The 13,076-nt window shown below is 35.2% G+C and overlaps 1 protein-coding gene across 4 annotated transcripts in view; it reads left to right on the forward strand.

Moving 5' to 3' along the window:
• DOCK4 (dedicator of cytokinesis 4) overlaps positions 1 to 13,076 on the forward strand; it is a 253,261-nt gene that overhangs the window by 92,680 nt on the left and 147,505 nt on the right. For all 4 annotated transcript variants that reach the window (XM_021384917.1, XM_021384919.1, XM_021384918.1 and 1 more), the window contains exons 7-8: positions 3,330 to 3,414; positions 5,065 to 5,216. In XM_021384917.1, coding sequence (XP_021240592.1) covers positions 3,330 to 3,414; positions 5,065 to 5,216 — 237 coding nt within the window. The remainder of the gene's footprint in view (positions 1 to 3,329; positions 3,415 to 5,064; positions 5,217 to 13,076) is intronic.

Consider the following 13,076-nt stretch of genomic DNA (forward strand, 5'->3'; position numbering starts at 1 on the left):
GAAATGTGCTTCTGTTGGTGACATTGACATGCATGCCTCGCTTTTAGTGCTGATTTTGCTTTGAGCTCAGAAATCTGAGACCAGATGAAAGAGGCTCCACAGACAGTGAATTTTGCTGCTGTTGCATACAGCATAATAGCACTTTGTGGCTACATCTGTAGCCCTTTGCTTACATGTATTGTATTTGTCTCCTCAGTGCTGCACTCCTGGCTACTTTGCTAGGTCTTTGGCAAAGAAAAGGCAAGTGTAAGATTGGTGTGTGCATCAGAAAGTGATAGGAGCATCCCTTTTCCCTCACACCACAGTACCCTGAGGCAGTACCATCAGTAAGAATGGTGTTTTATGTGGTAATGAAGATAACTAAAACACTTGATCTCCTTGACCATTGGAGAGGTGATTGAGTCACTGTCCCTGGAGGTGTTCAAGAAATGTTTGGATGTTGTACTAAGGGACATGGTTTAGTGGGGAAATACAGGTGGATGGTTGGACCGGATGATCTTGGAGGTTTTGTCCAACCTTGGTGATTCTGTGATTCATTTGAGAAAATAAATTTGACTTTAGAAAACTATTCAAACTAAAACAAAAAAAGTAAACTAATGGCTCAGATTAAAGTCCTGTACTATTGAAATTGTAGCTTCTGTACCAGAGCAGGCTGATAACCTTGATACAGGCTGATAGTCTACTCAGAGCTGTGCTCTGTACCTTGTTCTATAGCAAGCTTTTACAATGTGTGTGACCCTGAATAGAATAATACAGAACTTGTGAAGTCTGAATCAGCCTTTGAAAAAGACGGGTATATTCCTTGAAGCTTGTGACTGAAATATGCTTCAGTCACTCTAGCTTTCGTAGTGAGAAGAAATGCTCTCAGTAGGAATAAGTATAATTTGGATCTCATCCTTAGTATTTCCTCCCCACTCTGCAGGTATGGAGCCATCAAAATACTAATGAGGCTTTTTTTTTTTTTTCCTAGAATGTTGGTCTTTCCCTGTCCTTTGAACCACACAACATTCTCCAAATTCTGTTACAACAAACATAAGCTGCTACTAATTGGTGCAGCTTTGGACTTTTATTTGCTCTGATCTGTCCAATGCCTTCATTTATTTATTAATTTTAATATTTTTTTTTGCAAGTGTCTACTGCAATGGCTACAGATGTTTGCAGTGGTGTATTTTGTGATGTGGGCATTTGTCATCTGAAACCTTAGCCCCGTTATCACATCTGGGTTGTATTTGAACCAGTGAGGTCAGGCAGTCAGGCAGGACCCCTGAGTTTTAAAAGGATCCTTGTTTGCTTTCAACCATTATTCTGTTCTGAAAGTAACAAGATTGTTTTGTGGGACTGCTTAGAGCAAAATTAAGCTTCTTCCAGCAGAGGAATTCATTGTGATGAAGGAGACTCAACATGCATGAAACCTGATGTTTAGGACAAAACCAGAAATGGCTGTAACTGTTTAGAAAAAATTCTGCTTCAGACTGAACAAGATAGTGAGACTTGGTCTTTCCTCAGCTTTCTAAGTTTGCAAGTAGGAAGAGTAGTGCAGTATTTCCTGAACAAGTTTCCTGAGGCCAGATGTTTGAACCCTTAGTTTAGTGTATCAGTAATAAAACCACTTTGCACCTACTTGTGTTTGTGTCAGAGTTACATCTGTTATGCAGATGCCACGGTTACTTCTCATCATGTTTTCTTTTAATCAACTGTGGTTTTGTATTTATTGTAGTAAGCAGCAAAAAGAATGCTTCAGCCAGTTTTGTTGGACATCAGATTTTACTGGTCATCTCTGAGTTCATTTCCAGTGCACTTTATCTTCCTACTGTGGCAAATCTTTCTTACTTCATTATTCATAAACCAGCCTTACAGTTATTTCACTCGTAAAGGTCTCCTTTGTAAAATAAAGGGTGTTCTGTTTTTGTTAATAGATTTTTTATTTTCTTAAGAATTCAATTTCCATAGAATTTAAGTGGATGAAGATGAATGTATAGTTTTCTTCCAAATACCAGATAAAACTGTTATTCAAAACCTTTGAGAGAAACTGTATAAGCACAGTGAGAGTGACACAAAAGATGGTCCGAAATGTAATTTTGGCTTGATTAAATCTATAAAAAATCCTGTAATGAGCTCTAAAGATGTAGTTTTGCCTAATGATGTCAAGTTTACTTTCATTCAGCATGGGTGAAAATGATGCAATTTATAGTATGTACTTGTTGAAAGCTTTCTTTAGTGAAAGGAAGTACTTTACATCTGAAGTGCAGAGCTTAAAAACAAACAAACAAAAATGAGTGCAGCCACTGTATACAAGTAAAGTTTACTTTACATAAATGAGTGTGGCTCTCGTGGCATACTTTTTTCGAAAAAGTGTGAATTTCAGTGTAATTCCTTTCGTGCTTTTCAACTTGAAGGAGATGGGATGGATTGTGTCAGATCCATCTCTCTGTATTCCCTTCTATTTAATTTTTATCAGATCAGCAGGGTAAACCATTCTCTAACAATTTTTGAAACATTGAAATAACTTTTGGCATAGAGGTGTTGTTTCCAAAATCTTTTCTTTAGCCTGTAGTTTCTTCAATTAAATTCTGACTAAATGCAGAAATACTCAGTAGTAGAACTAATTGAATTTCAGGGGGTTCTGAAAGCACTGCTATCTGAAGGCCTAAACATCTGACATAGTGGAAGAACTGTCTGCTCAGAATTGTGGTGATTTCTGAAGTCATCAGTTCCCATTCTTTAAAAGCAAATATTTTTAAGTTTTCTAATCTGTCATTTTTTCTCTAAATTCAGCATGACTACCCCATATATGGTCTTTATTACTTGCTGCTATGCTGAAAATATTTTTTTATTCCCGTCGATTGAAGTGTATTTAATTATTTCATTCAGGAGGCACAGCCAAACAGCTTTGATGCAATACAGTCCACATTTAAAATAAACTGATGATTTGACATTGTATGGATTTTCTTTTTATGTTATTTTCTGTGGTTGTCATTCAAAATAACAATACCAGGGCAATTCACACTGCGTAATGTCCACAGTAGTACTAAGGATGGTATCCATTGCACGTTGCCTGCAGTGTGAAATGGAATTAAAAATTGTGGGAAAAGATATTCCATTAATGTTATGAAGCGAAGAAAAGAGAGGAATCATTCATTAACTTCAAAAAAGCCCCCTAAACAAGTTCAGAGTACCAACTAGTATTTGCTTTATTAAATGGAATGTTAATGTTAAATAAAGAAAATGAGTTAAATTTCTTAATTTATTTCCTTCATATGTAGAGACTAATTACTTACTGTTATTCCAATGTTTTATAGTATGTCTTTATTTCTCTTTTCCTCATACAGACAACTGGGACTTGACTTAGTTCCAAGAAAAGAATATGCTATGGTGGATCCTGAAGAGATCAGCATTACAGAGCTCTACAGGCTGGTATGTGAATATAATATTCTGTCCTTGTGCTGACAGATTACATGCTGAGGTTTTCACAATAACTTTCTTCTACTTAATCAAAAGTACTTTTTTGCTCAAATACACTGGAATTTGCTAATGCAATGGGTTTTACTATGATTAAAGAAGATTTATTTTTAATATTTTTTTCATCTCTTCCTCTGCATGGGATGCTTTGATTTTATATCAAATCTGTCTGCACACATGTACATTCTACATGTTATTTACTGACAGCTTTATTTTCTGATGTATCATTAAATTTATGAGTTCTAACATGAATATAATCATCAATAAAAGCTTATGAGACTCTTCATCATTAGTGCTTTAACTGGCCCATGAGTCCCATTAGATAACATTAGTGGAAATAAAATAACATACAAGTATTGTCATGATTAATCTTATTGGCTTGTTGATCTCTTCTAATACATTAATGTTAATAGCAGCTGAGCTACATAGAAAAGCTCTCCTTTGGGCATGAAAGCCCATCTTGGTTTACTTAAAAGAGTACTGGTATTTCTTATTCTGATGTTATATCAAGTGAAGTCTAAGACAGCATTCCAATTCACTTCTACAGGCCTTGGCTCATGGTACTATTGCAGTTATAGTAATAGAGTTCTGAGCCTTACTTGCTTGAGACTAAGCTTTTATTTAAACTAAATTTTATTTATGCTAACGTGTGTATTTAATACAGAATATAGAACAAAGAGAAATTAATTATAATAATTTATTATGGAGCCACAATTTTAATACATTTAATAATTTTAATGACTTATTTTGATGATGTATGCTGTTGAGTCAAATAGTAATTTATTCACTCTAGAGCCAGTATACCTTTGGGCAGGCTCAAAGTCATATGTAATCTTATGGAACTCTATTGAAGCACTAAATGACAAACACTGAGAAACCATTAATCACAAGAAGAAACATACAGAGGAAGAGTAATCCAGAAAATTAATGATGAAACTCGTGGAGTGCACTTTCAAAAATAAAGAGGAAAAAAGACCCAAAATAAGTTTGGTTTGAGGGCTAAGCAACTTTCAAAGATTGCTGTTTTAAAATTGGTTTTGGTATGACATAAGAGAAGAACAGTATAATGTTAATTAGTGACTAAAGTAGTAAAGATATAAACTGTAAAGTCAAATCAAGAGAGCTTAGTAACTTCTACATAATGTTCTGCCAAAGATTAGAAAATATGGGAGTAATATTTTCCATTTAAGAATACTGCTATAAAGTCTTTTGCCAAAGCGTTCTTCGTGTGTTTGATTACTAGAATATCAAATCATAAACTGTCTAAACCAGCTCTGAAATACAACTTTGTTACAGCACAGACATTTAAAATGGGTTGGAATTCTTGGAGTAGAAAAAAGGTGAACTTTTAGAAGTTACTGTTTTTTCCCAGGGACAATTATGATGCAGTGTAACACCAGGAAAGTGGCTTCTCTACTTTCTCCTTCTCAGATAAAGAAAAAAAAATAGAACAAAACACTATTACAAATTAATACTGAATTAAAAGCTTAAAAATTGGGAATAAGAAAGGAACCCAGGATTGTATTTTTTACCTTTTTTGTTTGTTTGTTTTGAGATCTTTACATTAATTCAAACCGACTGCTGTGGTTTTTGTGATATGTTTAGATGGAGCATCGTCATCGAAAAAAAGACACACCAGTACCAGCTAGCAGCCACCATCTTTTTGTTCAGATGAAGAGTCTAATGTGCTCCAATCTGGGAGAGGAACTGGAAGTAATCTTCTCACTCTTCGATAGTAAAGAAAATCGACCCATCAGGTAGCATATGATTTTTCGCTGGGATACTGATTTTACATGAGCGTTGTCAGTGTGCACTGTCTGTTTTGATCTTGCTAATGCATTTCATGTTTAGAAACAAGCAAAAGATTTTTTTGCTTTGTCTTGTAATCAATCCAGTTCCTATACTTAATATTTGCCACTGTCATTTCTGGATTTAAGTAATATATTTTTCTCTGCCTTTTTTACTTACTTCAGTTTTCAGCTGGCTTTACTTGAGAGGGAACATATATAGATCTGTGCATACAGACTGAATATTAGTTTTGTGACCGAAAGGTCATTTTTCTGTATCTCTATTTTCCTTTCTCCTGACCAGTGCACATTCAAAACTTACAACTGTTGCTTGCTCTGTAATATTTATGAGATTAATTCTCCTAGGTACCTCGAACTGGAATGCTTAGTGAGTTATGAAATCTTTGTGTAATAGGAGCCTGAGGTGCATGCCCTTAATGAAGCAATCAAACCTGATCTCACATCCATTTAGGGTTTGTTGGCTTTTTTTTTTCCATCTGGGAACTGATCCTGTAACCATTCTTCTGCTTATCCTAGAGCTGAAATCCTTTTAATTTTTAAATGTTCAGTAGTTATTTCTATTCCTGGCATATTTCTAGCCAAGACAGAGGACCTGGGAATGAAAAGGAACAGAATTTTGATAAACTTAGCAGATGAGATATATAGGGGGAGAGTAGACTTGGTGGAAGAGCCTTCTGAGTTCTGTATGAGAAATATGGCAGGGAGATTGAAGGAACAGTGTCACACTAAATGCTTGTACATTGGTGATGGAAGACTGGTCAGAAGGCTCCCATTCAGAATTTGCTGCTGGTCGTTACTCAGTGTATTCTTTCTGTGTTCTCATTACATAAAGAACAGGTGCCGGAGGCAACATACCTCAGTCTGATTTAAGGCTGGCCACTGGAGAAATGAAAGACTAGGCTTAAAAACAAAATGCACTTTAGATAAGACAGAACACAAATGCACAAATAGAAATAAAACCTACTACTGTAAGCCCATTAATAGGATAAAAAATGTAATTCAAAATGTGTGCAAAGCCATGACTGTGTACTAATTGTCTTTTTATATATATGGTAATAAGAATTTGGGGCATTGCACATGCACATTAGACTGAATTTGACAAATGTTGTGTGTGCTTTGTAGTTGTGCAAAATAGCTACCCACTATTTGAAGGAAGTTTATACTGAATAAATTGATTTTCATAGCTAATGAAATTTTTAAATTGTTTGCACAATAGCTGCTAAATACTGGCCTGGTGTGCACTTGAAACATTAGTCACCAAAAAGAGTTTACTGTCATTTCTGAGAATTAAATGTGCACGAGGGCAAATCTTTTGTGTTCATTTCAGTGAATGGCATAGCAGGTGATGGATTTAGATGAGAGCTTCAGACCTTGACAGAAAACAATTTGGGTGTTATGGATTGTTGAAAACAAGGTTATGGCAGTAGTGGTCGTATGAAAGCAAATGGATTGGATTTCACATTCACATGAAAGCACAAATTCTAGAGCTGCTTGTCACATGCTTGCTGTGATCTGACCTTTAGGTATTGATTCCTGACTCCAGTGTCTATTTGCAGCTGCTTTATTATGTGTGAACTTCCTCATCCCATTACTGACAAACCTTGAAGAAGTGTGTTGTCATGAATCCAAACTGCCTTCTAGAGCATGGGAGGAATGACAAGATGAACTTTGTGAAAGCAGCTTTTTACTATCTGTAAAACAAACACGCACACCTCCACACCTCTCCCACAAATTAAAAATCCAGGAAAGGAGCACTCCCTCAACACATTGAAAAAAATGAAACCAAGAGAGTTTTCACAAGAATGGATTTAGTTTCAAGGTATTTATGTATCATAGCACAAGATGGAATGCAGATGTGTCCAAGCTGTGGTCTTTGTGGCTTGCATATCTAATGCAAGCGACATAACCACGTTGTCAGAGTTAAAACAAGGCTAGTTGGTCTTGCTGACATGGCTTTTGTGCTCTTGCTTAATATGCACGTGGCCGTAGTTTCCACACCTACTCTATATTTTGGTCAGTTGACTGCTTGTTAGAGCACTTAAATTAGTGTACAGTCTTGTGTATGTGTACATAGCAGTATGGTATTTCGTTCTCTACAAATTGGCAAGGTATTTCAGAGATCTTTATGCTGTCGCTAGTGCTGACACATGCATGCAGTAAACCCTGAGGAGATGATGTGTGAGAGGACACTGTGCGCACAATCATCAGCTGCTGAGCTTCACACCCTGCAATGAAGCCAAGGCCTTCTGGCAGAAAACAGGTGTGAGCTGCAAAGTGTGATACCTGGATAGATGTAATCTTCTGCTAATTCTGGATGATATTAGTGCATCAAAAAGCTGTGTTTAGCATCACCGTAAGGTCTGTCACAACCTACCTGGGTGATTTGTTTGTTGATTTCCTAAGGCATTGCTAAACAGCCCACAAGAAAAAAGCAGTAAAAAATACTAGATTAAACTCTTGTTAATAGCACAGATAAAAGTACAAAACCATGCATGGCAATTTATGTCCTGAAACAGAATGATATTTGGTTCAAAATAAAAATATAGAAATATACATAACTTATAATGTATGTCTTCAATTTTGTGATTATGGTATTAGTAGAATGGAGGGTTGCATTTCTTTGGGATTTTTTACTTTATGTAAATTTCAGTTTTGCAAGCACTATGTGTGTACCAAGCTTTCCTCAGGTGGTAATCCTACTTGTTTGAATGAGACAGTTAGAATGCATAATGTTAAGTACAAGCTCATAGGCAGAACTGCTCCAAAAATGTGACTTCGTGTGGATTTCAATCTGGTAGTCGTTGTCCAGCTGATGTAGATATACATAAAACATGTGATCTTTGTTGCTTCTTAAAGAATGAGTTCATGTGGAGAAAGTAAAAAGAGCAGAATTGAGATTTAATGATAGAATTTCTGTTCTGATATTTTTCTATCTTAAGACTACCTCAGCTTCTTATCAGATCAACCTGCAAGCATATGATCTCTGAATATACTTATTTCACTTTTTATTAACCTCAAGTTCATGCAATTGAAATGGCAGCTTTAAAAAACTATTGGGGGACTAGAAGCGATGGGACTAGAAGCTGTGGATTTTGTTGATAGATTATTTTTTTCCAAACCATTCTTTATTTTATATTTTCTGTTTCTTATATTCAGTGAAGTTGTTTGCACAGAAAAGTTTGTTCTAGTATTGTCAGTAAAATGAATTGCAGTTGTAGATAGCAAGGTGTGGCAATTATCTACAGAATAGTAAGGCTTTAGGAAGTTTGAGTGTAGCAGATTTCCTACTCCAGCTGCAGACTAGTGCAAGAAAAAGCAGACTGGGTGGGATGCTCTGGTCTAAAACAATTAGCAACATTCAAGAAGGAATGCAGCCTGTTCCATCTCCAGAGAAGCAGACTCCGCAGCCTCTCTAGGCAGCCTATTCCAGTGCTCTGTCACCCTCACAGTCAAGAAATTTTTCTCCTGTTCAGAGAATATATATGATACTTTATTGTGACATATATTAATATGTTATAAAATAATCTAAATATATCTGTATACTGCTGCAGAATTTATACAGAATATTTGCATTAGATTTTGACTGCTTAAAGATTTTTGACAAGAGGATGTAGTTTACTGACATGCATAGAACAATAGGATCTTATATCTTTATAGAATTTACAGCTGTTGTTTTTTTTTCCTGAACAACTGTGCTGTGAAATCGTTTGAAAGGGTTTAATTTTCCTCTTCCTTTATTTTAAACCTATCTGAATTTGTTAATAATGTGGATAACATGCTGCTGTGGAGAAGTCTGCGCTTCAGGGAAAGAAAAAAAAAAGGGAAGAGGAAGATCCTTGATAACAAAGGGAAGCTACAGTTTAATAGCTGAGCTTTATATTGGAGTAAAAGAATAAGGCTGTCCTTAGGACATTGTAAAATTGTAGTTTTCTGAGACCGTATTAAGAACTGCTCATACTTAGAATATTGTCTTTGAACAATGATGGAAAATGGAACTTTTTTTGTTGTTGTTGCTATAGTTATAGATTCTTCATGAAAAAAGCATACCATAGCAACTGTGTCAAACCAAGTTACAAGCAGAAAGCACGTTGTGTTAACAGGTCTTGCATTTGACTTAGTGGGGTTAGAGTTTTGTCTAATAATAAAATATTAATTTGTAAAAAGATCATTGGTGTATGAAGTAGAAGAAATTTAGATGTGGAAAGGAAAACTGTGATCCTGAATATCAGCACACAGCTTTTGTCTAATTCTCATGACCCCTATGGTTTGCCAGAGGAACTAAGTTCAATATGTCTTTTTGGAAGGGCTGGTTTCCTGCACTGCAGTGTTAGCCACTGTTTGTCTTTGAAAAGACAATCATATGAGGAAAAGGAGAATACTAATCATTGTAATTCCTTTGATGCAATATTTTAAGGATGATTGCTCTAGCTTAAGAGACAGTCCAGACTCCCTGAAAGATAGGGTATACAAGTCTGAATATTTGAAGGCAGAGCAAGAAACCAAAATTATATGACTTTGTTTTCTTGAAGAACTTAACCTGTTAATATGTTTTTCAACTACACCACAACCTTGTTGCTCTTCAAAAAAATAGAATTAAACAAACAAGCAAAAACATCCAAGGGGGTTTCACCATTCTTCATATTTAAATTCAGTATATGCTCTTTGCCACTTTTTCTTTCTCTAATTGATTGTGCTTAATTAGAAAACGTGTATAATATTTTTCCATATGGAAAGTCTGTAATCTGGGGGAAAAGTAAAAGAAAAAGGGAGATACTCGAGAGCATAGAGAAGGTATGGTTCAATAGCTGAGTTTTAATATAAAGTGCAAGAATAACGTTGTCCTGAGGCCACAGTAAAATTGTAGTTTTCTCAAGCAATATTAAGAATTGCCTAGATAAAAAGACCTCTGATTCATGCTCTGGAATCTGTTTAGGTCGAGGAATCTTCCGGAGTAATGAGTGAAATACCATGATTAAGACTTCTGCCAAAGTTTAGCATTTCTTTTTTTGTTTAATTTTAGCTTTTGTGATGGATACATAGACTTTATGATTTGAGTACAGCTCTGAAGACATCTGAATTTAATTTCTTTGTCTGAATTACATATCTAGACTTCTGCTACAGTCCACAGCCTGTTGTAGTCTAGTTTTAGTCAGTGAAGCTTAAATATGTCCAGCTGATAAAATGTCTGTATCTGCTTAGCTCTTTAGAGTCCGTTGACGGGATTGATTAAAGAGCTGCCCAGCGTACTCCAAAGTAATTTTGAGCTGAATCCATCCTATTTTTTTCTTGTTTTCTGTGTGACTACTTTAGATCTCCATAAAGTCTGAGTCTTCAAAATCAGAAATAATTGTTGTTGAAATCAAAAAGGATACGGACATTCAGTATTACTTATCTGACTTCTTGCCATTAGCCTCTCACAGTGGAATCTATAAAGAAAAGACCTCTGAAATTGTTCTTAAAGTATTTGCAAAGAATTTTACAGTAGGGGGATCAAAATTTTTTGGTACATGTCTGTACAGACTTAGAATTGTTGCTTCAGTGTATTTTAAATTGTTTTCTTATTAAAAAAAGGATTATCTGAAGGATTCTTGTTACGTTCTGTTCCAATTTAAAGTTCCAATGATAACTGATCTTTTGATTGTGTGTGACATGGAAGTGCATCCCTAGGCAAGTACCTGTTAAAATAAATAAGAAGCAAAAATTAAAATCATAAAAACGTTATTCAGTTTTTGACAACAAATCTTAATATTTTTAGTGCTTTGAATGAAAGGAAAATTAAATAAATTTGTAACTACATCATTTTGAAATAATTTTTCTTTTTATCAGCTCATAATCTTCCATATATGTAAAAAGAGTTAGACAATAATAGCATTTCAGGTGAGATGTTAGAAACTACGATGTAGAAGTTAGTGACTTGCCCAGAGAAGAAGTCAGATAGTGGTAAAGATTCAGTGATTCTGGGAGAGGCAAGGGCAGTGTTTGACCTTCAGGCTTCCAATCTGAGGACTTTTCTAAATTGGTAGCAGCTGTGATGTTTCACTTGCATCCACCTCAGTGTGATCAATGCACACTTTGGGCAACAGATTTTTTTTCTGTTGAATTAAGGAAGCTAGTGATAAATGTTCTTTTGTGATCACTACATTGCTGCAGGTAGGAATCTCAGCATTTGTTTGGAGTGCTATGAGACACTACTCTTCTCAAGGCTTTTTTTGTGGCTGAAATTACTATTAAAAATTAATTTTTTAATCATATTGGTGTCTGCAAAAGCATTAGTTCTCGTGCATTAATTATGTAGTAGTAAAATGCAGGCCTATTTATGACTTTATTATTGCTAATAAACAGTTATAATTAATATTACTTCGCAGAGTATTTCTAGATTTATATAATTACACTCATTTTAATACATGCATTAACACTTTAAAAAGCTATTTTTCGTCACGAGCATTTACTTTACGTGGAAGCTAGAAAACTGTAGAAATTTTCTCTTGATAGTCAAGTATAAATCTGAGAGATGACGTGTATGTACTTGCTTCATTAAAACTACTGTTTTAAGTCATATTCTGTCTAGTTAGCATGTACTAACTTCTCTTGACTGTGTGTATGCATATATATATGTATGTATTTTCTAGCTAAGCTAACAGTAGGAATCATTTTTGTTATCCCTTAAGTTAACAATAGGGAAGTGAAGTGAGCCCCTGATGACTTCCAGAGTTTTCTCTGATGTGTTCTTGTATATTGTTTTGCTTTCTGTTTTTCTTGCTTTGCAAATTTTCTGTTTTAAAATGGGAACAGTCCTTGCATGGCACTTGGTAAATTTGTGAATGGCGCTACTTTAACATGATGCAGCCATATGACTTGTCCCAGTAAACTTCTTTGTTTTATGCACTGTTGCGTCTTCTAACCTTATATTCTTCTCTTTACATTTCTGTCCCAGTCAAAAGCCTTGTTTGTGTATTCTTCAACTTTTCATTCTTTAAAAAAGTGAAAAGTTGAAGTTGTCTTGATTAAGCTTTAGTTTGTTGCACTAGCTGCACTGAAGAAACCTAATATACAAGCAAAATTTTGTGTGTACACAGTTGTAGAGTAGTATTAGCTTTGTATTTGGAAAATGTAAGAAATCTGTGATCATATTTTCAGATTTTTTCCTGAGACTTTTCTGTCTTTCAGTTCAGTCCTATATTTTTGGTTGATGCTGAGCTTTTACCAGGCTCTCAGAGATGTATGGCATCATAGTCTGTTCTCAAGTACATTGTCTCAAGCATACTCGGTCTAGATCTATTGAGAGTACAGACAATAGTTAATTAGTGTTGTTCTAAAATGCTTTTGTAAAATCTGTTCCTTGAATCTGGCATGCTCAACTAATGTTTGAGAAAAGCAAAATGCAAAGGGCTTATCAATTTAATACTGAGCTTTGATGGTACGTTTCATGTCATCTAAATTTGTTGTGAGACTGCAATGTACAAGCAGTGGCGGCCAGTGGGAGCTACAGAACAGCAGCTGATGCTCAGAGCCCAATATTAACATCTGTAAATGTTCTGAAGATTTTACTAAAGACTAATTTATGAGGTTGTGTGATCTGAATGCCCAGCAATGGTGAGAGCGTGTCTTCCAGTTTAATCCAGGAGAAATCCAATTCGCTAAAACTGTTTTGGACTGTGAATCAAAACATGGATTGTGGAGACAATCAAGAGATTGCTTTCAAAAACAAAAATCTGATGCAAACTAAGCTGATCATGTAGATCTTAAAATAGTGTATGTAAGGTGAATATTACAGGATTATAGTTTGAACAGAGAAAATTCCTGTGGAAC

The sequence above is a fragment of the Numida meleagris genome, chromosome 1, assembly GCF_002078875.1.
Source record: "Numida meleagris isolate 19003 breed g44 Domestic line chromosome 1, NumMel1.0, whole genome shotgun sequence".
Lineage (NCBI taxonomy): Eukaryota > Metazoa > Chordata > Aves > Galliformes > Numididae > Numida > Numida meleagris.